Below are 22764 nucleotides of genomic sequence, written 5' to 3'. Positions count from 1 at the left end.
CATCAAGGGCTGACATGGCATCAGAGCCACCTCCACATGGCCCTCACCACCTGTAACCAGTGTCTCCAAGTCTTTCCTTCGCCAGTCTCCAGGGACAGGGACCTGCACTGGTTGTTTCCTTCACAGCTGTGTCAGCGATGGCCCTTCATGGGGTCCCACACACCTCAGAAACTTGGGGTTTGCTTCTGCCTTTCAATTTACTAGAGGTTTGTTCATTGTTTCAGTAGCTGCAGTTCAGGATCATGGCAGCAGAGGGCTCATTAACATCGAAAATGCTCTTACAAGCCAAGGCTCTGTGCAGCATTTTCCTGAAGGCTTCAAGTCTGGTGTGGATGATTAGGGAGGTTTCAGGAATAGTCAAACACAAAGCATTTCCATAATAAAGAGCAACGAAGCCAAATTTCTTCTATTTCTTTCCCTGCTCGCCCTTCCCTCCCTTTCCAAAATAGGTGGTATCAGCAGCCTCCAGTTCATATTGATGTGGTGCATCTCCTGAAAAAGAGAAAATATGTCAGAAAAGTGGGTGCCTAAATCACCATGTGAGTGAGGAGACAGGCCAGGACACCTCAAGAGGAATCACACAACTCTGGGCCAAGAGGTGGGTGTTCCTGGGAATCTCAGATGCCACAGCACAGTGATACTTGTGTTCAGGGAGCTGGTCAAGTGACCCATCTCCTGTTCTGTAATGGTGTCTGAGTTTGCTCAGGTCACCCCTGACTTGAGCCCATCCACTGCTGGGTGTTCTCCAGACTCCTGCCTTCAGGAACCAAGTCCTGGGAGACCTTGCTGGTGAAGATGGAGGCAAAGAAGCCATGAAGAACCTCAGTCCTGTCTGATTCTACTCTTACGAATTCAGCAGCAGGCCCATGTTACCCTTGTCTATTCTTCTGCTGTAAGGAAGATGAATCAGTTCATCTTGCTGCCCTTACACTCCCCTGCAGGTATCAAGGTCAGGGCAGCTTTGGCATCATCCCCACATCCGTGGACAAGGTTTCTAAATTCCTCCTTTGCAGCTTCCCCTGCTTCCACCTCCTGTGTGCTGCCTTTTTCCCCTGGAGCTATGTCAGTTCAGACGAGCAGCCTCATAAGACAAATACTTCTTTACATAGTACTTGGAGAAAACATTTTGTTCTTGGAGCAGGCTGTCTTGTAAGACTGATCAGATTTCTTGAGCTCCTTCATCCTACCCAGACCTACTTTCATGTCACCACGTTGCCCGCCATCCCCCAGTATGTCAAAGTCTTCTCTGCTGGAGCCCACCAGCCTGTGCTCTGCTGCTGGCCTTCCTCCCTCCCCTCTGGTGCCTGCAAACCCACTGCTTCCAGGTCACAACAGCCAAAGTGGACACTGATGTTCACATCCCTCACCAGCTCTTTTTGTTTTCCAGTTCCAGATCCAGGTGAGAATCACCCTTGTTGCCCACCAAGCGACATGTTAAGCAGTTGGCCCAAGATCCTCTGGACTGCTGGCACCTGCAACTTTGCCAGGCCACTGAATGTCAGTCAATTACAGTTCCTGATAGGATACTGCTCATCAACTGGTGACTTCTTCAGGTTGCTGACAGAAGATCTTTACCACTACTTCTCCATAATCCAGCATTTTATAACACCCAAAGCACTTTCACCCTGTGCTGGTTTATATGACAAGTCTTGGAACTGGAGGTGAGTGTGGCTGTGCTACAGTTGTCACCTCTCTGAGAAGACAACAGGAGTTTGACCAACATCAGACAGAGCCCATTTCAGCTGGCACCAAGATGGACTCACTCCTTGTCAAATCTGAGCCACTCAGTGATGTTGGCAGCACGTCTGGGATATTGTATTTGGGAAAGGGTAAAAAACGCTGCACAATAGCAGATGGGAGAGAGGAGGGAGGAAATGTGAGAGAAAAGCACTGCAAACACCAAGGTCATATCCCATAGGACCCAAGCAGGTCCCTCAGCAGGCCAAAGCTTGCTCTCCTGAAATTCTGCTCTTGGCCTTGTTGTCATCTCCCAGGAGCCTCAGCTCCACTTTCCCATCCCTGACTGTTCCATCCTGGCCAACTCTTTGTGGTTTGTAAATGTGAAGTCCCTCACCTCACGTCACCTCACTGAGTCCTCAGTCACCTGTGTCAGGAAGATGTTGGCAATGAGCTCCAGCCCCTCCTTGATGGCCAGTACATTGCAGATATTGGGATATCTCAGGTCTGCCACGAGGACACCACCCTGACAACATGAGGCTTCTTTTATTTGTCTGAAGGAGGCCTCATCTAGTTCCTCTTCCTGATCATTGAGTCAGTAGCTGATGTCCAGTGACCACAACATTGCCCATGATGTTCTGCCCTCTCATGCTGACTCCTCAGTGTTCAGCTGACATTGTTCCTCCCCAGACAGAGCTCCACACATTCCTTCTGCTCTCCCACATGAAGGGAAACTATTCCTTCGACTCCAGACCTCTGGCATTATGAGTATCAGATCCACAAGACCCCACTGTTTCCCCAGGAGACGATATTTATAGTGCCCTGTAATGCCTCATGTTGGGAGAGACACCTTCATCAGGATAAGACAACTGCATGCAAACTTTAGTAGTTGAGCAAATGAAGTTACAGTCCAGGGAGAGTCCAGACCTTGTGAATACCTGGTATTCACCCATCAGAAATCTCTGATTTTTGATGAGATGAAATGACAAGTTCTCAGTGACCCTGAGGAGAAGGGCCTGGGCACTCCAAGGTCCCCACACAAGCCCGTGGTGCACGCTCACCATGAACAAGGCAGCTGCACACGGGGCTGCATGAGGAGGAGCGTGGGCACACAGACACCTGGAGTTCTCATCCCGTTCGGTTCAGCACTGGTGTGACCCCACACACACGGGGGTGTGCCAGTGTGCGGCTTCCCAGTCTGGAGAAGCAGGGAGGAACTGGAGAGTGCAGGGCTCTGCCAAGGCAGGTTCAGGACGGTGTGCACATGGTGTGGGATGCTGAGGGACCTGGGCTGCTTTGGCTCAGCAGCGCTGGGGAGGCTGCAGCAGTGCAGGAGTCGCCTGAGAGTGCTTGAAGGGTGGTTTCAGAGGTGGTGGAGGTTTTCTGCATAGTGGGAAAGAGCATGAGAAAGAAATAACGGCACAAAGTGCAGCTGGGGAAGCCCAGGTTGGACATGAGCAGCAAGGAATGTGACTGGAAGGGCAGTGCTGTGGTGGAGCAGGTCAGCAGAGGGAGTCTGCATCAGCCCAAGGCTTTGTGCTTCAAGGAACAGCTGGGGAGGATGCAGAGATCTCAGCAAAGGAAGGAAGATGCTCAGACAAGAGCAAGGTGGGGCAGCAGGGGGGATGTCTCCAGCCTGCAGGGAAAGAGGTGCAGGGGATGCCACAGCACAGGACAGGCTGTGGTGGAGAGGATCAAGGGAGGTAAAGACGCTGAAAACCCCCACCAGACATGAGCTTCTTCTCCCCTTGGCTATGGCTGTTGTCTGCACCTCTGATGCCTGTGAGGAGACACCTTGTCCTTCCAGCACAGGGGCCTCATGGCCTCCTTATCCCCAGCCAGGAACCTGGGAGCTGTGGGACCATAGTCTTGCCCTTGGCCTTGCACAGCCCCACATCACACTGTCCCAGGAAGGGCCCTGGGCAAGGTGGGAGGGACAGGATCTGCCTTCCCAGGGCTGGGAGTCAGGGCTTTTCCCTTTGATTAATGAAACACAGACAGGTTTATTCTGCATCAGAGGGACATTTACTTTGCTTTTCCTGACCAGTCATCACTGCCTCCAGTTTTCTGCTCTAACCAGACCCTGGGGACAGTTGCTGAGTGATGGCCCTCAGTAGGACCCATTAACATGACAAGAAACTTTGAAGTTTGAATCTGACTTTGAGTTTTTGAAAGTTTCTTCAACTTCCACTCAGGGTCTGAGGTTTATGGACTCAGTACCAAACCCACCAGAGGGGTCATTAAAGCGCCTTGGGCTGCTCCTGTGCTACTGAGCTGGGCTGGGCTCCTGGGACAGAGGGAGCTCCTGGCAAGTGGCAGCGCTGCAGAGAGACAGCTCTGCCCAGGAGCAGCTCCTCTGCACAGCGCAGCAGGGCTGAGGGCTCTGCCTGCAATGGGAGACGAGCCAGAAAGAGAGGGGAAATGCAGTCCGAGGTGGGAGGTTTGCTGTGAGTTCACAAGGAGAAAAATCTTCACACAGAGTAGGTCTGTGGCTGCATGTCATTGCAACTGCAAATCATGGTGAGATTTCCTGACACTGGTACAGCAAACGAGACAGGTAAGTAAAACTATCAGAAACTTTCTTGTATAGCTAAGGAGGACATGCAACAGAGCAGGGAATTCCTTCATAAACCATCAGAGGCAGCTGCCTCCTGCTGAGGATGACTCCAGGTGTGTGAAGCTGTTTCTGCACCCAGGGTGCCCAGGGCTGTCCTGCAGAGCAGGGTCCCTTCCAAGGAGATCCCCACAGGTCTGTGCAGAGAAGCTGTGGGTGGAAGGAGTGACCCCTATCAGGGCAGGAAAGGTGCTTCTGCTGTGGAGAGGGTGCTGTGTGGGTCAGCACTGCTCACAGCTCCAGATCACCCCCAGCATTTTTCCAAGGGGATGCCTCAAGAAGATCAATGCAAGGATTACCAGACAGATAAGGAGCTTTCCTGAGCCTGTCTTTTTAGTTTCCTATCCCAAGGGGTGGGGGGTGCAGGAAAGGATAAAATGAAAACGAGTTCTCATGATTAAACAAGTCACTGAGACTCCTGAACTGCAACTCTGAGGGATCAGTACATCTGCCAGAAGGCTCCTAACATCCCTTCACCACCCCTCTGCCTGTGCACAGCACCTGCATCACCTTTGCTGGACCCATCAGCCTTAGTCTGACCTGTCCTGTTTTCCAGCCTGCAAACAGGAAGATGCCCCCCAGGCAGTGTCCTGAGAACAGGCAGGATCTGTAGGGCCAGGGGGAGGGCAGAGAGGGTGGGATGGGGTCTGTGAGCACTGACAGGGAAGATACATGGACAGCGAAACACCTCCCAGGAGGAGAATCTCCAGGCAGCAGGGAAATGATCAGAAATAAGAGGAAACTAAACCCAGAATTGTTATGGGAGGGAGAACAGAGAAAAGTCCCTGTGATCCTCTGCAGTGCAGATCCCTCCTGTGAGCAGCCCCCTGGCCTCCTCTCCCCCCCAGCAAAGCCTCTGCCCTCAGGGCCGGGGGCTCCAAGGCATGAAGCAGCTCCTGTGCAGCCAGAGCTCCAGTTCCTCTGCAGAGCACAGGGGCTGAGAGCAGCTGCCCGGCAATGTTGGTGTCTGGGAGGTGGCTGCACAGCTGGGGAAGGGTGACGCTGTCTGAGTGCCCGGCTGCCTCTGCCCTGGCCTCTCTCACACCCACCCTCACCGCATCGTCCTTCTTGCTCCCCTGCTCTGGGTCACTGCTGTTGGGATCTTGTTCTTGCTGTCAGGCTCTCTGGGGATGGGAGTTTCAGCTGCAGAGTCACAGCCTGATCTTGTGGGTCCTTTCCTGCAGGTGTGTCCATGGGAACACGTGTCCCAGCTTTGCTCTGACCTGTAGGGTGTGGGCAATGCAGTCTGTGGGGCTGGGGAATGAGCTGAGTCTCCCTGAATCAAATGCCTTCAATAGAATACTTTGCTATGTCCTTGAGGTTTATTTCCAAGCTGTGAACTTCCCTCCAGGGTGGGAGGGCAGAAGGAGCTGTAGAAACACCAGACCTCACCAACTCAGTTTCTCAGGCCTGGGGGTACAGGTGCTGACAGTCCCTCCTGCACCAGGAGCGGTTCCAGCTGACAAAGCTGAACCCCAGGACTGGCCCCTGCCCACCCAATCACACAGGGTCAGGCTGACTGCTCAAGAGCCCCTGGGCAGAGACCCTGCTCTTCATTGCACACTCATCAAGCACCAACGAGGGTTCCAGCCAGGACGTTTTCCTGAAAAAAGAAAAGTTTCTCCTTGTGGAAGGGTCTGTGGGAAATGGCTTTGGTTTCTCCCAGATCAGTTTCATCTAAACCATCACTATATTTTCCTCCTTGCACAGGTCCTCATGCCCACAGACAGCAAATGTCCAACAGCAGCTCCATCACCCAGTTCCTCCTCCTGCTGTTCACAGACACACGGGAGCTGCAGCTCTTGCACTTCTGGCTCTTCCTGGGCATCTACCTGGCTGCCCTCCTGGGCAACGGCCTCATCATCACCACCATAGCCTGGGACCAGCACCTCCACACCCCCATGTACTACTTCCTGCTCAACCTCGCCCTCCTCGACCTGGGCTCCATCTCTACTATTCTCCCCAAGTTCTTGATCAACACCCTCTGGAATACCAGAGCCATCTCGGTTTTGGGATGTGCTGCACAAGTATTTACATTTCTCCTTTTTATTGCAGCAGAGTATTTTCTTCTCACCATCATGTCCTACGACCGCTACGTTGCCATCTGCAAACCCCTGCACTACGGGACCCTCCTGGGCAGCAGAGCTTGTGTCCACATGGCAGCAGCTGCCTGGGCCACTGGATTTCTCAATGCTCTGCTGCACACGGCCAATACATTTTCACTGCCCCTGTGCAAGGGCAATGCCCTGGGCCAGTTCTTCTGTGAAATCCCCCAGATCCTCAGCTCTCCTGCTCGGGCATCTACCTCAGGGAAATTTGGCTTCTTGTAGTCAGTGCCTGCTTAGTTTTAATGTGTTTTGTGTTCATTGTGGTGTCCTATGTGCAGATCTTCAGAGCCATGCTGAGAATCCCCTCTGAGCAGGGATGGCACAAAGCCTTTTCCACCTGCCTCCCTCACCTGGCCGTGGTCTCCCTGGTTGTCAGCACTGCCATGTTTGCCTACCTGAAGCCCCCCTCAATCTCCTCCCCATCCCTGGATCTGGTGGTGTCTGTTCTGTACTCGGTGGTGCCTCCAGCAGTGAACCCCCTCATCTACAGCATGAGGAACCAGGAGCTCAAGGATGCCCTGTGGAAACTGATGACTGGACGAATTCCTGAAGCAGCAAACTGCCCATCTCTTTCTGCATAGCAGTGTTAATGTAACTAATTTCAGGCCTGGCCTGTCATCTCTATTTGTTGTTGTTGGTGGTATTTCTATTGTGATAATGTTGTCATCCCCTTTCAAATTCACTGTCTGCTGTTCTTTTATAACCACTGACTGTGTCCTTTGTGTATTTAAACAAATTAAAGAGCCCTGTAGTGACTCTTTTTCATGGGATCCTTTCTCCAAGACCTGTTTGGAGCTGCAGGGACAGTTCCTGTGCATGGCAGGAGGGGAAATGAGTCCAGCCTGGCAGCCCTGCCAGGGAACACCAGTGCTTGTTCTTCCAGAGCTGTTCTGGTTCTACTCCCACACTCTCCTTCTCATCCCTTGTGTTGGTGCAAGGCCTGAGTGCTCTGGCAGCTTGGTCCCCGTCCTGCTGTGTGTCAGTGCTGTCAGCGCAGGCAGGGACAGGCAATGGGCACTTGTGTCACAGAGGTGGCCTCACAACAGCCTTTCCAGGTAGAAAGGTGATCTCCTATGGGAATGGCCAGAAGGTTTAGGTCTTCTTCTAAAGGTTATCTCAAGAACATGCCCACAAATGTGGCCACAGATTCAAACACCATTGTACACATGAACAGTGTGTGTGTGCAGGGCTGGCACACAGCAGCGTCCTCTCACAGCCAGGCCTCCTGCCAGAGACCTGCAGGACCAGCAGAGCAGGGGCTGGGCTGTGCCCCTGTGCACTGGACACCCCTCAGAAGCTGTCCCAGGGCATCGTCACGCCCCTCATAACCACCATTTCCAGCCTTGGCCTCTCTCCCCAGCTCACAGCTCTTCCCTCCATGGATGGACACTGAATGAGCAGGTCAGAAATCCACGTTTGCATTGTATAGATGAGATGTGAGCACGCACATCATGTACGTGAGGTGAGATGAACCCAAGTGAGGACAAACGTCATCAGCTGTTCCTGGGGATTCCATGAATGCCTGTGGCACAAACAAGCTCTTGAGGTCACTTCATATTGGAAGAAACATCCTTTGAGAAACCACCTGGATGCAGCATTGGGTTGTGCATCCTCCAGCTGTGATTCCTGTGTCCATTCCTCATGATGGGGGACATCTCAGATGAGTGCAGAGCAGCTGACACACCACAGGGCTTAGGTGCCTCCCATCCTTTGGGAGTGGTCACAGGAGGCCAGAGAGAAACTGAGACTACAGCCTCTATGTGTAAAAGGGACAGACACTGTCTCTGAGCACCCCTGGGTACAGGAGTTCACGAGTCCAGGTCAGACATGGATGCTTGACAGAACCTGACATTTCTGTGTGTGACTCCAGGAACAAACCTCACTGCCCCAGTGAGATTCATCTCAGCTGCCCTGGACAGGATCATTGCAAGTGCTCCAGTCTGCTCTGCCACCCTTGCCTGTGATTCTAGATTGTGCTCTCAAAAGTGACAAAACAGTCAGAAGGGTTCCGAGGTCCTCGGGAAAAGCAAATGTCAAACCCTTCTGCAAGAAAAGCATGAAGGAGAATTAATGACTGGTCAGCCTGCCTCCATGCCTGGAATTTTGCAAGGTCACAGACATGGTGTTCCAAGGTGTCCTAGTAGCCAGATCAGTGATCTCTGGGCTGGAGAACTGGAAGCTGGGTGGGAGGTTGGCTGAAGAATCGAGCCAAATGTCATCAGTGGTACAAAGCCCTCAGCGTAGCCGGTTACCAGTGCAATCCCTCAGGGACCAGCGCTTGGGCCAACACTGCTGAATGTCTTTATTCTCCCTCTGTATGATGTGACGAGTGCACTTTGAACCCTTGAACAACCTCAGCTGGTTCACCCTGCCTGGAGCAGGACAGTGAGACAAGTGAGGCAAGGGCTCTCTTCAAACCTCAAGTTATTCTGCGATTCAATGAATCTTTCCCTTGAAGAGGATTTTGAAGACAGAATAGGCAGAGGAAAAACAAAAAGAATAAGAGACAGAAAAGGAGTTCTAAAGGTGTCAACATAAATACAACGGTTCCTCAGAAGAGTATTTTTCCCCTCAAATTACTAGTAGAGAATATATTTGATAAATTTGATAAAACAATCATACTGTTTTCTGATAGGGTCCTGGACCAAACGGTGATGGATGGTTATGGTATTACGAGGTCAATTGTGTCTCAGACACTCATAATCCAGACAGAATCCTGTGGCTGTGAAGGGGCAGTGAGGTCAGTTCTGTCTCTGGAGGTGACAGCCCAGCAGCAGGGACATGGCTGGGAAAGAACCTCTGCCTAAGTGCCCACAGGCCCTACCCAGGAAGAGGCCTTGGAGACGGGTTGTCATGTCCATCCCACCTGAGAACATGACGAGACAGCAGCAGGAACATGGTCGTGTCTGTCAGAGAAACTGAAAGAACAGCAGCAGTCCTGGGATTTATAAGATCATGGTGAGGTTACTTGTCTTCTGTCAGGTAAAAGACCACAAGAAGCCTAATGGGTTGGGTTCCCTGCATGAAGGGCAGTTTCTGAGGTGGCTGAGTATTCCTTTGTAGTGGGAAAAAGCAGAAGAGGGAAAAAAAATATCACATAGTGCAGTTTGGAAAGTGAGGACTGGATATCAGAGGAAGAAATGTCAGTGGAAGGGCAGTGCTGTGGTGCAAGAGGTCACCCAGAGGGAGCTGGATCAGCCCATGGTTTGTGTTCCAAAGCACAGCCAGTGAGGGTGCAGACACAGCAGTGAAGGTGCAGAAATGCTGGGGTGAGAGCGGGTGGGGAAGCGAGATGGGTGTCTGCAGCCTGCAGGGAAAGAGGGGCAGGGGTAGGACCGTGTAGAACAGCCTGTGGTGGAGATGGCAAAGGGCGCTGGCAAGGCTGGAAGGGACCCACAGAACCCAGGTCTCTGTCCCCTTGGCCATGGCAGTTGTCTCTGCCACTGAGGCCCAGGAGAAGCCATGTTGTCCTCATGGCACTGGGGCCTCAGTGCCTCCTTGCAGCCCCATGGGGAAGCTGGAAGTTGTTGGACCAGTGTTGTCCTTCCCTGGGCCTTGCACACCCACATCCCACGGTCCCAGGAAGAGCCCTGAGCCGTGTGTGAGGGACAGGATCCCCCTTCCCATTGCCTGCAGGTCATGGCTTCTCCTTTCTGCTTCAGAAAGGAAACCAAGGAGTTTCTCAGCCTCAGAGCTGAAGAAAAGACTGAAAGGAGACCTCATGGTGGCTACACCTTTCTCACAAGGGGAGAAGGAAGGGAAGGTACTGATCTCTTCTCTTTGGTGACCAATGACAGAACCCAAGGGAATGGAAGAAGGGTGTGCCAGGGGAAGTTCAGGTTGGACATGAGGAAAAGGTTCTTCACCCAGAGGTACTGGACACTGAACAGGCTCCCAGGGAGGTATCACGACCCCAACCTGACAGTGTTCAAGAAGAGACTGGACAACGTCCTCAGACACACGGGGTGACCTGTGGGGTGTCCTGTGCAGGGACAGGAGTTGGACTCCATGAACCTGTGGGTCCTTCCAACTCAAGACATTCTATGATTCTATGAAATACAAGGTCAAAAATCCATGTTTTCATTGTTCAGATGAGATGTAACCATACACATCATGTGCATGTCCAATGTGTGCACATGGTGAGATGAACCCAAGGGAGCACAAATGAACCTTGGGGTGCCATAAAGGTCAGTGGGACAGAGATGATGTTTAGGGGTCTCTTCCAACCTGCGGTATTGTAGGATTCCATGAATCTTTTCCTTGGAGAGCTCTATCAAGAGAGATATAAAATGCCCCAGAGTAAATACAGCAGGTCCTCTGAGGAACGTTTCTCCACTCAAACCCTTGATAGGAAATCTATTGGATACATTTGATGAAAGCAGCTCAGTTTGATCTGCTCACACACTGGACCACAAGGAGGGTGATGACTGGGTACGATGCCATGTGGTCACTTGTGTCTCAGGAGCTCATGGTCCAGTAGGAAGCCAATGGCTGTGGAGGGCACTGTGAGGCCACTTCTGCCTCTGCAGGGGATAGGCCAACAGCAGGAACATGGCTGGGAAAGGACTGTGAGGTCACACACACCAGACGAGCAATCGGGCCCAGTCAGCACGGCTTTGTGAAAGGCAGGTCCTGCTTGACCACCCTGATCTCCTTCTATGACAAGGTGACCGGCTGAGCAGATGAGGGAAAGTCTGTCGTGGGGAGTGAATCCGCCACACAGGCTGTGGGTGTTGTGTCCTTAGACTGCAGTAAAGCCTTTGACACCGTATCCCACAGCATCTCCTGGAGAAGCTGCAGCTCATGGCCTGGATGGTGTAGCTGTGATGGGTAAAGAACTGGCTGGAAGGCCTTTTGTCCCCTGGAGCCATTTGTTCCCTTCCTGTTCTCATGGGCATCCCATGAATGCACCACTGCTCTCCTCCAGTGTAGACAGGCACAAGGCCTTTTCCACCTGGACCTCAAACCAATGCCACTGGTTTCTCCAGCACCCTCATCCTTGACTGCGGGATGTCCAGAACAGTCCCCCTGAGAGAGTTTGACAAAACCTTTTTTCTGCACCATCCCCACATCCCTTCTCAATCCCCTCATCCACAGCTTAAGGACCAGAAAGTTTGGGTGTAAGTGGAGCATTGAGAGAAATGGTCAGGAAAGCTTTGAAGTGCACAGGAAGCCCATCAACATGTTGGCCTGCTGCTCTCTTCTGAACAGGCCCAGAAGACCTGGGCAGCATTTGCTGTGTCCCAGAAATTTGCCTGGAAGGTTGGGATATGGAGAAAAGGTTTGGTCTGGGAAGGGACAGACAGGTGCTGGTGGAACTGGCTGGTGTGAGCGTGAGACATCTCTCCAACACCTCAGAAAAGTCCTGGCTCTCAGGGAGGTTGCAAGGTCCTCTGAGAAAGAAAATATCCAAAATGACTTATCATAGAATCATAGAATAATTGTGGTTGGAAGAGACCCTTAAGATCATCGAGTTCAACCATAACCTAAATCTGGCACTAAACCATGTCCCTAAGAGCCCCATATATCTGTCTTTTAAACACCTTCAGCGATGGGAACTCCACAACCTCACTGGGCAGTCTGTTCTTTTGCTTCTAAACCCTTTCCCTGAAGAATTTTTAATTAATATCCAATCTAAACCTCCCTGTGTGCAACTTGAGGCCATTTCCTCTTGTCCTATCACTTGTTATTTGGGAGAAGAGACCAACACTCACCATGATAAAACCTCCTTTCAGGCAGTTGTAGACAGTGACAAGGTCTCCCCTCAGCCTCCTTTTCTCAAGGCTGAACAGCCCCAACTCCCTCAACCGCTCCTCATAAGACTGGTGCTCCAGACCCTTCACCAGCCTTGTCACCCTCCTGTGAACTCTCTCCAGCACCTCAATGTCTTCCTTGCCATGAGGGGCCTAAAACTGACCCCAGGATTCAAGGTGCAGCCTCACCAGTGGCCAGTACAAAGGGATGATCACTTCTCTAGTCCTGCTAAAACTCGGATTGGATCAAGGCTTGAACACCTTGGTGTGACCCAGTTGGTGACAGGTTGGACTGCAGACTCCTGAGGTCCCTTCAACCTCAGTTCTCTTATGATCCCATGGTGATGTTGGGCTCTGTTTCTAACTGGTCAGAGCAGACGATGATGGGGCAGGATCCACCTGTGCTGTAGGTGGCCATCTAAACCAACATCTCAGCCAGGGAACCAGCCAACACCTCAGTGTGACTCGCTCTGGGCAAAGTGTGAGGAGTCCTGGGGAGGGAAGGTTTAGAGGGCATGGGGCGCTATGCAAGACACAAAATGATCTTGGCTTCTTGCTTGTAAGCTCATTGTATGTCAACTAATGTCAACAAAATTTAAAATAAGAAGAACTGAAGACAAAGATCCAAAGCTAAGGAAGGTGTCAACATACTTCTTATTTATTTATTTAATTTATCTATATATCTATCTATCTGTCTATCTATCTATCTGTCTATCTATCTATCTATCTATTTATTTATCTATTTATTTATTTAGTTAGTTAGTTAGTTAGTTATTTGAGAGTCTTTCTAGGAGAGTTACTTTTCTTTGAAAGAGTTTTCCAGAACTGGGTATGGATTTAGGACACAAATTTCTTCACCTCCAGGGACACAAACACCTGGCGCCAATGTAGGTGCCCAAGGAACCCCTGCCGAGGCTCCACCTGCATTACAAGGTGCTCTGGTCTCCCCAGGTCCTGTGTGACAGATGTCAATCCCAGGCAGACACTTCAGGTACATTGGGGCCCCTAAAACAGCACTGGCTGTTTATGGTGGGACAACTGATGACTGATGTCTGCCTTGAAAGGTGCACATCTTTGTTGTTCTTTTTTGGTTTTCGGTGTTTTTTTTTTGTGTGTGTTTTGTGTTGGCTTTTTGTGTGTGTTTTTTTTGGTGTGATTTTTGGTTTTGGTTTTGGATTTTTTTACATATTAAAACAAAGAAAGAAAAAAAAGAACCAAAAAGTGAATTAATGGGAAGTGTACTAAGAGCAGGAGAAGAGATAACGGTCTTCCCCTGTACTTCTATTACCAACACTCTATTATTTCACCTCCCTCGTCATTCAGGAGTTCCCATCTCTCCTGATTCAATGTCCCTGTCAAAGGACAACTTTCCAGCAGACTGTCTGTATGTTTGCCCTTCCCAGTGCTCTCAGGTTTCTCCTCCACTTGCTCTTTGGTCATTCAGTTCCTCTCAACTGTCTGGTTTCTGCTTCGAGCTTCAGGGAGTTACAAACTTGCCCCATTCTTCAGAGCTCTAATTGACATTGCAGTCAACATGTTCATTGTGTTTATTTCTATCCTTTCCTATCTCTCTGTCTAAACCAGTTCTTGTGTTGATGTCCCTTGTGGATGGTGGACCTCACCAGATCCAGGTTACACACACAGCTGAGGAAAGTGTTTTACTGTTTATTAAACTGTGCAGTGTTTACACAGGAGAGCAGGTGGAGCTGGTGCACAGGAGCTGCAGCATCTCCTGCAGAGCTCAGTGGAGAAGTCTGATGTGAGGAAAAGTGATGCAGTCTCTGGTGGCCAATGAGGGAACCTGCAGACTGGGGGTGGGGGGTGTGGAGCGAGGTTGTCCTTACAGTGTCCAGCCTCCAGAGACTGTTCAGATGTCTTCAGGAGACCCTCGGGATCAATGTCCAGTGTAGAATGCTGCTGTCACTTCTTCTATACACTGAAAAATGACACAAAATACCCTTGAAAGAAAAAAACCTCCTTTATGAAATCTTCTTTGAAATCTTCATCAGCAAGTGTCCCCTTGAAACCTCTCCAGTTAGTTCTACAAGTCTTGAAGATTTGAAGAAAATTAGGGAAAGAAACATTGCTCGTTAGGGCTTTCTGTGTTTTAATGAGCCCCATGGTGCTGAGTCCATGAACCTCAGATACCAAGGAGAGACTGAAGAATCTGCTCAAGAAGTCCAAGTCAGAAGCAAACTCCAAAGTACCTTGAAGCATGAATGGGCCCCACTGAGGGCTGTTACTGACAAAGCCTCCCCAGGGACTTGTTAGAGCAGATAATTGGAGGCTGTAATTGCATCAGGCAAAGGCAAAGAGCAGCAGCTCTGATGCTGAGAAAACCCTTGGTTTGTTTCATGAAGGACAATGGCCAAGCCTTGAGCCCCTGCCCCTAGGAAGGGAGATCCTGTCCCCCACGTGTGGCTCAGGACTCTTCCTGGGGATATGGGGAGTGTGATGCCCAGTGCAGGACAATGGTGTGACACTCCCTGGGGGTGCAAGGAGGCAATGGGTGCCATGGCCATGACAACCATGTGTCTCCTCTTAGGCCTTGGGACACAAGCCAAAGCCAAGAGGATGAAGACCTTGGCTCTTTCAGGGACATCCAGCCTTGCCAGTGCCCTTGGCCATCTCCACCATCGTCCATCCTACACTGTCCCAGGCCTGTGGCTGTTTCCCCACAGGCTGCAGACACCCCATGTGCTTCCCCACCTTGTTCTCACCCTAGTGTGTCCCCATCTGTGCTGCTGTCTCTCCATCCTCACCAGCTGTTCCTTGAAACACAAAGCCATGGCTGATCCAGAGTCCATCTCAATGACCACGGCCATGTGCTCAGAATGACATTTCTTTATCCTGAGCTCCACTCTGGACCTCCAGAGCTGCAGTTTCTGATGGTTTTCCTTTCTCATGCTGTTTCCATCTACTAAAAAGAAAAAAGTGCCCTCATCTTGGAAAGTGATTTTCAACATTTCTGAAGCTACTACTACCTTTTCTTGTCATGATTTTATCACAGCCACCAACTAAGACCATGAGAGCTGCTCACATCCTGCTCCCAGTCCTCAAGTGGGATAAGAGAGAGAAATGAAAGGGAAGAGAGAAACCTGTGAGTTTATAAAAAAATATAATAAGACAATGAAAATAATACACTGCTACTTCTAATATGCTTATACTAAAATACACATAAAATAAAATATATGATACTCAGTGCAATCCCCCACATAACTCCAGTTGTGCTGAGCAGGCAGCCCCAAAGAAGAGAGCACCCTGTTCCTGAACAGCTGATCCCAGAAAGAGAAAGTAAAAGTGCAAAAGGCAGAGAGGCCCAAGGGCCAAATGAGAATCAGGAAAACATCATAAAACTGCACTAACACTGAACTACCAATAGAATGGAACTTCCAAACAGAGCCAACCAAAGTAGCCAGCAAACCAAGAGTAACTGGCTGGAAAAGACATCTCCAGCTTTATACCAAGCATGACACTAATGGTAGAGAACAGCTTGTTGATTGACCTGGATGTCAATCAAGGTGCTGCCCTGTCTGTGCCCCCTCCTGTCAATTCGCACCTGCAGCTGGACTCTAAAGAAGTCCTTGGTTTCACTGACAATAGTCCAGGTAAATTAAATGGAAATAGATAAATTAAATTAAGAAAATAGGAACACTTGGTCCTGAACTACAAGAGAAAGCAAAAGGGCAACAGGTAAAAAGGTGCAAAGGCCAACTGCACTATGGCAAAATGGCAAAAGGCTGAACTAACATTGAACTCATGACAGAATGAAACTTCTGAATGGAACGACCAAACCAGCTGTAAAACCCAAAGTAATGGATCTAACAAGCCCTAAAAGCTGGCTCCAGCTTTAGACTGATTATGATGCTAATCATAGGGAATATTTCATTGATCAGCCTGCATGTCAATCCAGGTGCTGTCCTGTCTGTGTCCCCTCCTGCCAATCTGCATCTGCAGCTGGATGGCCAAAGAAGTCCTTGGTTTCCCTGACAACAGCCAAGATATCAGTGAGTTCTGACATTCCTTTCACAGCAAATGGCAAACACTGCGAAGCTGCTAAAATGAAAAATGAACTCTATCCAGGGAAGAAACAGCATTATCTCACTATTCTCATAGTAAATCTAAACAAAAGACTGTACTGGCTGTGAAGGAGAGAGGTTCAAAATGTAGGAAGGAAATTAACTCAATTTCAGTAAAACCAGCACGTTTCCTCAGCCTCCCCTTCACCAGGCTAAAAGAGTTTGGGTCTCTCAACATCTCCACACATGACCCAGACTTTCTCTGGCCACACAACAGCTCCTCCCTGTTCCTCCAGAATGGGGAACCTCACACTGGGACACACCGCTCCAGATGTGACAACACCAGTGCTGAGTCACGATGGACAATAACTGCCCTTGTCTGGGTGCCCACGCTCCTCCCAATGCAGCCCAATGTGCTCATGGGCATATTCCTGTTTAGCACCACTGAGAACTGGCTGAACATCCAGGCTCAGAGGGCTGTGACCAGTGGCACGAAGCCCAGCAGGAGGTACCATGAGGAACACTGAAGGACACCATATCCCTACCCAACATCTCCTCCCCATAAGTGTCTCTTGGGTCCCTGAAACCACCTCAGTGCCAAGAGGGAGAGCACTGCCTGTATGGGGTGGAGGAGATGGGGTCTGAAATGAGGGTCCTGGGGCAGTTTCTCCTCATTGTTCATGCAGCAACAAGCTGGGCTGGATGTTTGGAGATAGGAACACTTCCTAAGGGCCTCCAGTGGGAATGGGGGTGGTCTACAGTTTCCTGCATGCTGCCTTTTCTGGTGGAGATCACAGAGGCTGCCAGCCCTTTAGAGGATCCAGGAGAGGCCTTGTCCTTCCTCTGGTCATGGCTGGACCCCAGTTCTCCAGCTCAGCCCCAGCTCAGGAGCCTTCTCTAGGGGTGACTTTTGGGGTAAGGTTGCCAAGAGGGGTGCATACATTTGTCTTAAGGACATGTGATGAGCACCAGGACTGAAGTACCAGGGCCCCAACCTGGCAGTGATGCTCTGCAGAGCAGTTTGGCTGCAGAACCATGGGGTGACTGCCCACGTTTGCGCTGCTCAGTGAGGGACACAGATACAACTGGATTGGCTGCACTGCCACCGAGCTCTTTCTGGGAGTCTAAAGCTCTGGAATGGGTTCAGAGCATTTCTTGTGACTCACTGGTTTTTCCCCTCGTTTCGGTTCAGCAATCCCTTCCTTGTCCTTCAGGTGCCTAGAGATTGGTACAGGAAGATGTGGACTATTCCCTTTCCAGGGATGGAGATAGGCTGACCAGCCGGTAATTCTTCAAATTCTCCTTCCTGCCCTTCTTGAAGGTGGGTTTGACATTGTCCTTTCCCAAGGTCATCAGAACTTCTCTGATTGTACAGTCACTTTTGAAAGCACAATCCAGAATCATGGACAAGGGTGATGTAGCAGACAGGAGCACTTGCAATGAGCCTGTCCCAGCAGCTGAGATGAATCTCACTGGGCCACTGGGGATTGTTCCTGGAGTCACACACAGAAACGCCAGGGTTACATCAGAGCCAGTCTCAGGAATTCTTATGCACCCAGGGGTGCTCAGAGACAGAGTCTGTCCCTTTTACACACACAGGCAGGAGTCACAGTGTCCCTCTGGCCTCCTGTTGCCACTCCAAAGGGATGGGAGACACCTCAGCCCTGTGGTGTGTCACCCTGCTCTGCACTGAGCTGAGATGTCCCATGTCATGAGGAATGGACATGGGGACCTCAGTTCAAGGAAGAAGAGCCCAGTGGGTGGTTTCCCATGGGATGTTACTCCCAACATGAAGTGACCTCAAGACACTGTCTGTCCCACAGGCCTTCATGTCACCTCTCGTACATGATGTGTGTGCTCATGTCTCATCTGTACAATGCAACATGGATTTCTGACCTACTCATTTAGTGTCTCTCCATGGAGGGACAAAGAATTTCTATGAACTGTTGTTTGAGGCCAGTACTGAATATGGTGGTTGTGAGGGGTCAGTCCATGACGATGCCCTGGGGCAGCTTCTGTGGGGTGTCCAGTGCATAGGGGCACAGCCCAGCCCCTGCTCTGCTGGTCCTGCAGGTCTCTGGCAGGAGGTCTGGCTGTGAGAGGACACTGCTGAGTGCCAGCGCTGCACACACACACTGTTCAGCTGTACAATGGTGTTTTCATCTGTGGCCACTTTTGTAGGAATATGCTTGAGAAAAAAATTTGCAAGAAGATATAAAACATTGTGCACTGCCCTGAGGAGAGCACCTTTCTATCTGGAAAGGCTGTTGTGAGTCAGCTCTGTCACAGCAGTGCCCATTGGCTGTCCCTGCCTGCGCTCACAGCACTGACACACAGCAGGACGGGGACCAAGCTGCCAGAGCACTCAGGTCTTGCACCAAGACAATGGATGAGGAGACTGTGGGAGTGGAACCAGAACAGCTCTGGAAGACCAAGTGCTGGAGCTCCCCCGCAGTGCTGCCATATTGGACGCTTTTCCCCTCCTTCCATGAACACAGGAACCGTCCCTGCAGTTCTAAAAAGGGCTTGCAGGAAGGACATAGTGAAAAACAAGTCACTAAAGAGCACTTTATTTTGTTTAGAGATAAGGAGAGCATGACTCCTCATTTACACAGTCAACAGTTATAAAAGAAAAGCCAACAGTTATAAAAGAAAAGCCAACAGTGAATTAGAAAGGGGATGACAAGATTATCACAATAAGAAAACAACTAATAACAACAAAAAATCCAGATGACTGGCTGGACCTGTAGTTAGCTACATTAAAATGTCTATGTAGAACCAGATGGCCAGTTTCTTGCTTGAGAACACATTAGGATATGAGTTTGCACAGGGCATCCTTGAGCTCCTGGTTCCTCATGCTGTAAATGAGGGGGTTCACTGCTGGAGGCACCAACGAGTACAGAACAGACACCACCAGATCCTGGGATGGGGAGGACATGGAGGGGGGCTTCAGGTAGGCAAACATGCCAGTGCTGACAAACAGGGAGACCACGGCCAGGTGAGGGAGGCAGGTGGAAAAGGCTTTGTGCCGTCCCTGCTCAGAGGGGATCCTCAGCACGGCCCTCAGGATCTGCACATAGGATACCATGATGAACACAAAACACACAAATACTACCGAGAAACTTATCGCAATAAGGCGAATCTCCCTGAGACAGGAGTGTGAGCAGGAGAGCTTGAGGATCTGGGGGATTTCACAGAAGAACTGGTCCAGGACATTGCCCTTGCACAGTGGCAGTGAAAATGTATTGGCCGTGTGCAGCAGAGCATTGAGAAACCCAGTGGCCCAGGCAGCTGCTGCCATGTGGACACAAGCTCTGCTGCCCAGGAGGGTCCCGTAATGCAGGGGTTTGCAGATGGCAACGTAGCGGTCGTAGGACATGACTGTGAGAAGAGAATACTCTGCTGCTGTCATGAAGGCAAATGAAAAGAGCTGTGCAGCACATCCTGAGTACGAGATGGCCCTGGTATCCCAGAGGGAGTTGGCCATGGATTTGGGGACAGTGGTGGAGATGCAGCCCAGGTCGAGGAGGGAGAGGTTGAGCAGGAAGAAGTACATGGGGGTGTGGAGGTGCTGGTCACAGGCTATGGTGGTGATGATGAGGCCGTTGCCCAGGAGGGCAGCCAGGTAGATGCCCAGGAAGAGCCAGAAGTGCAAGAGCTGCAGCTCCTGTGTGTCTGTGAACGGCAGGAGGAGGAACTGGGTGATGGAGCTGCTGTTGGACATTTGCTGTCTCTGGGCATGAGGACCTGTGCAAGGAGGAAAAGACAGTGATGGTTTAGATGAGACTTCTCTGGGAGAAACCAAAGCCATTTCCCACAGACCCTCCCACAAAGAGACACTTATTATCCCAGGAGAACGTCCTGGCTGGAGCCCTTATCGGTGCTGGATGAGTGTGCAATGAAGAGCAGGGTCTCTGCCCAGGGGCTCTCGAGGACTCAGCCTGACTCCGCGTGATTGAGTGGGGCAGGGGCCAGTGCTGGGGTTCAGCTGTGTCAGCTGGAACCGCTCCTGGTGCAGAAGGGGCTGTCAGGCCTGAGAAACGGCGTTTGAGAGGTTTGGTGTTTCTACAGCTCCTTCTGCCCTCCCACCCATGAAAGTGTTCTTGGGTGTCAGAAACCCTCAGCATTTCTGGTGCACTCAGGGAGAACAGAGCGAGTCCTGCGAGACCAGAGGATGCCTGTGGGTCAGTGCAGAGTGAGGGCAGCTGCTCTGTCCCTCTGTCTTGCTCCAGCTGCCCTGGCCTGGCGCCTTTATGAGATGGAGCCTGATCACACTCCCATGTTACCCTGAAAAGTCACCAGGCATTGCTGAGAGCAGAGGGATCCACCTCAGACCACGACATGTCTCACCCTTTCCTAACGTCTCAGCTCCCCACATTCAGCCCAGGACACACACAGCTCATCTCTCAAACCCAACAGCATTTTCTTTGTCACAGTAGCTCTGTGCTTCTCCATGGGGCTTTCAGATAACACACAGATGCTGTAGGACAGGTTTGCATCCTGGACGGAAGCTCACATCTTGAAAGAAAAGTCAAGGAGACAATCAAGAGTCCTGATGATGGCATTTGATTCAGGGAGACTCAGCTCACACCCCAGCCCCACAGACTGCATTGCCCACACCCCACAGGTCAGAGCAAAGCTGGACACGTGTTCCCATGGACACACCTGCAGGAAAGGACCTACAAGATCAGGCTGTGACTCTGCAGCTGAAACTGCCATCCCCAGAGAGCCTGACAGCAAGAACAAGATCCCAACAGCAGTGACCCAGAGCAGGGGAGCAAGAAGGACAATGCGGTGAGGGTGGGTGTGAGAGAGGCCAGGGCAGAGGCAGCCGGGCACTCAGACAGCGTCACCCTTCCCCAGCTGTGCAGCCACCTCCCAGACACCAACATTGCCGGGCAGCTGCTCTCAGCCCCTGTGCTCTGCAGAGGAACTGGAGCTCTGGCTGCTCAGGAGCTGCTTCACGCATTGGAGCCCCTGGCCATGAGGGCAGAGGCTTTGCTGGGTGGGACAGGAGGCCAGGGGGCTGCTCACAGGTGGGATCTGCACTGCAGGGGATCATACAGAGATTTCTGAATTCTCCCTCTCCATATTAATTTCAGGTTTAGTTTCCTCCCATTTCTGATCATTTCCCTGCTGCCTGGAGATTCTCCCCCTGGGAGGTGTTTCCCTGTCCATGTCTCTTCCCTGTCAGTGCTCACAGACCCCATCCCACCCTCTGTGCCCTCCCCCTGGCCCTACAGATCCTGCCTGTTCACAGGGCACTGCCTGGGGGCATCTTCCTGTTTGCAGGCTGGAAAACAGGACAGGTCAGACTAGGCTGAGGGGTCCAGCAAAGGTGATGCAGGTGCTGTGCACAGGTAGAGGGGTGGTGAAGGGATGTTATGAGCCTTCTGGCAGATGTACTGATCACTCAGAGTTGCAGTTCAGGAGTCTCAGTGATTTTTTAAAACGTGAGGTCTCAGTTTCATTTTATCCTTTCTTGCAGTCCCCACCCCTTGGGAAACTGAAATACAGGCTCAGGAAAGCTCCTTCTCTGTCTGGTAATCCTTGCACTGATCTTCTTGAGGCATCCCCTTGGAAAAATGCTGGGGGTGATCTGGAGGTGTGAGCAGCCCTGACCCACACAGCACCCTCTCCACAGCAGAAGCACCTTTCCTGCCCTGATAGGGGTCACTCCTTCCACCCACAGCTTCTCTACACAGACCTGTGGGGATCTCCTTGGCAGGGACCCTGCTCTGCAGGGCAACCCTGGGTGCAGAAACAGCTTCACACACCTGGAGTCATCCTCAGCAGGAGGCAGCTGCCTCTGATGGTTCATGAAGGAATTCCCTGCTCTGCTGCATGTCCTCCTTAGCTATACAAGAAAGTTTCTGATAGTTTTCCTTACCTGTCTAGTTTGTTGTACCAGCGTCAGCAAATCCCACCACCTACTCTGTGTGAAGATTTTTCTCCTAGTGAACTCACAGCAAACCTCCCACCCCACACTGCATTTTCCCTCTCTTTCTGGCTTGTCTCCCGTTGCAGGCAGAGCCCTCAGCCCTGCTGCGCTTTGCAGAGGAGCTGCTCCTGGGCAGAGCTGTCTCTCTGCAGCGCTGCCGCTTGCCAGGAGCTCCCTCTGTCCCAGGAGCCCAGCCCAGCTCAGCAGCACAGGAGCAGCCCAAGGTGCTTTAATGACCCCTCTGGTGGCTTTGGTGCAGAGTCCATGAACCTCCGACCCTGAGGACAAGTTGAAGAATTCAAACTCAGATCTAAACTTCAAAGTTTCTTGTAATATTAATGAATCCCACTGAGGGACACAACTGAGAAACCATCCCCAGGGCAGCTGGGACAGAAAACTTGAAGCAGAACAAAGGGTAAGCAAGTGAAAGGTGGCTCTGATGCTGAGTAAACCTGAATTTGTTTCATTAACCAAAGGGCCAAGCCCTGACCCCCAGCCCTGGGAAGGCAGATCCTGTCCCTCCAACGTTGCTCAGGGCCCTTCCTGGACAGTGTGATGTGGGGCTGTGCAAGGCCAAGGACAGGACTACGGTCCCACAGCTCTCAGGTTCCTGGCTGGGGACAAGGAGGCCATGAGGCCCCTGTGCTGGAAG

General features: G+C 51.1%; 1 protein-coding gene across 1 annotated transcript; it reads right to left on the bottom strand.

Annotated features, from left to right (window-relative positions):
- Positions 1-18980: 18980 nt before the first annotated feature.
- Positions 18981-19895, bottom strand: LOC136116209 (olfactory receptor 14J1-like). Its single transcript, XM_065862412.1, has one exon. The coding sequence runs from the start codon at positions 19893-19895 to the stop codon at positions 18981-18983; it is 915 nt and encodes a 304-aa protein (XP_065718484.1).
- Between the last annotated feature and the right edge of the window lie 2869 nt (positions 19896-22764).

Source organism: Patagioenas fasciata, unplaced genomic scaffold, assembly GCF_037038585.1.
Source record: "Patagioenas fasciata isolate bPatFas1 unplaced genomic scaffold, bPatFas1.hap1 Unplaced_9, whole genome shotgun sequence".
NCBI lineage: Eukaryota > Metazoa > Chordata > Aves > Columbiformes > Columbidae > Patagioenas > Patagioenas fasciata.
Note: the sequence above shows the minus strand (reverse complement) of the source record. Positions and strands in the feature narration are given on the sequence as shown.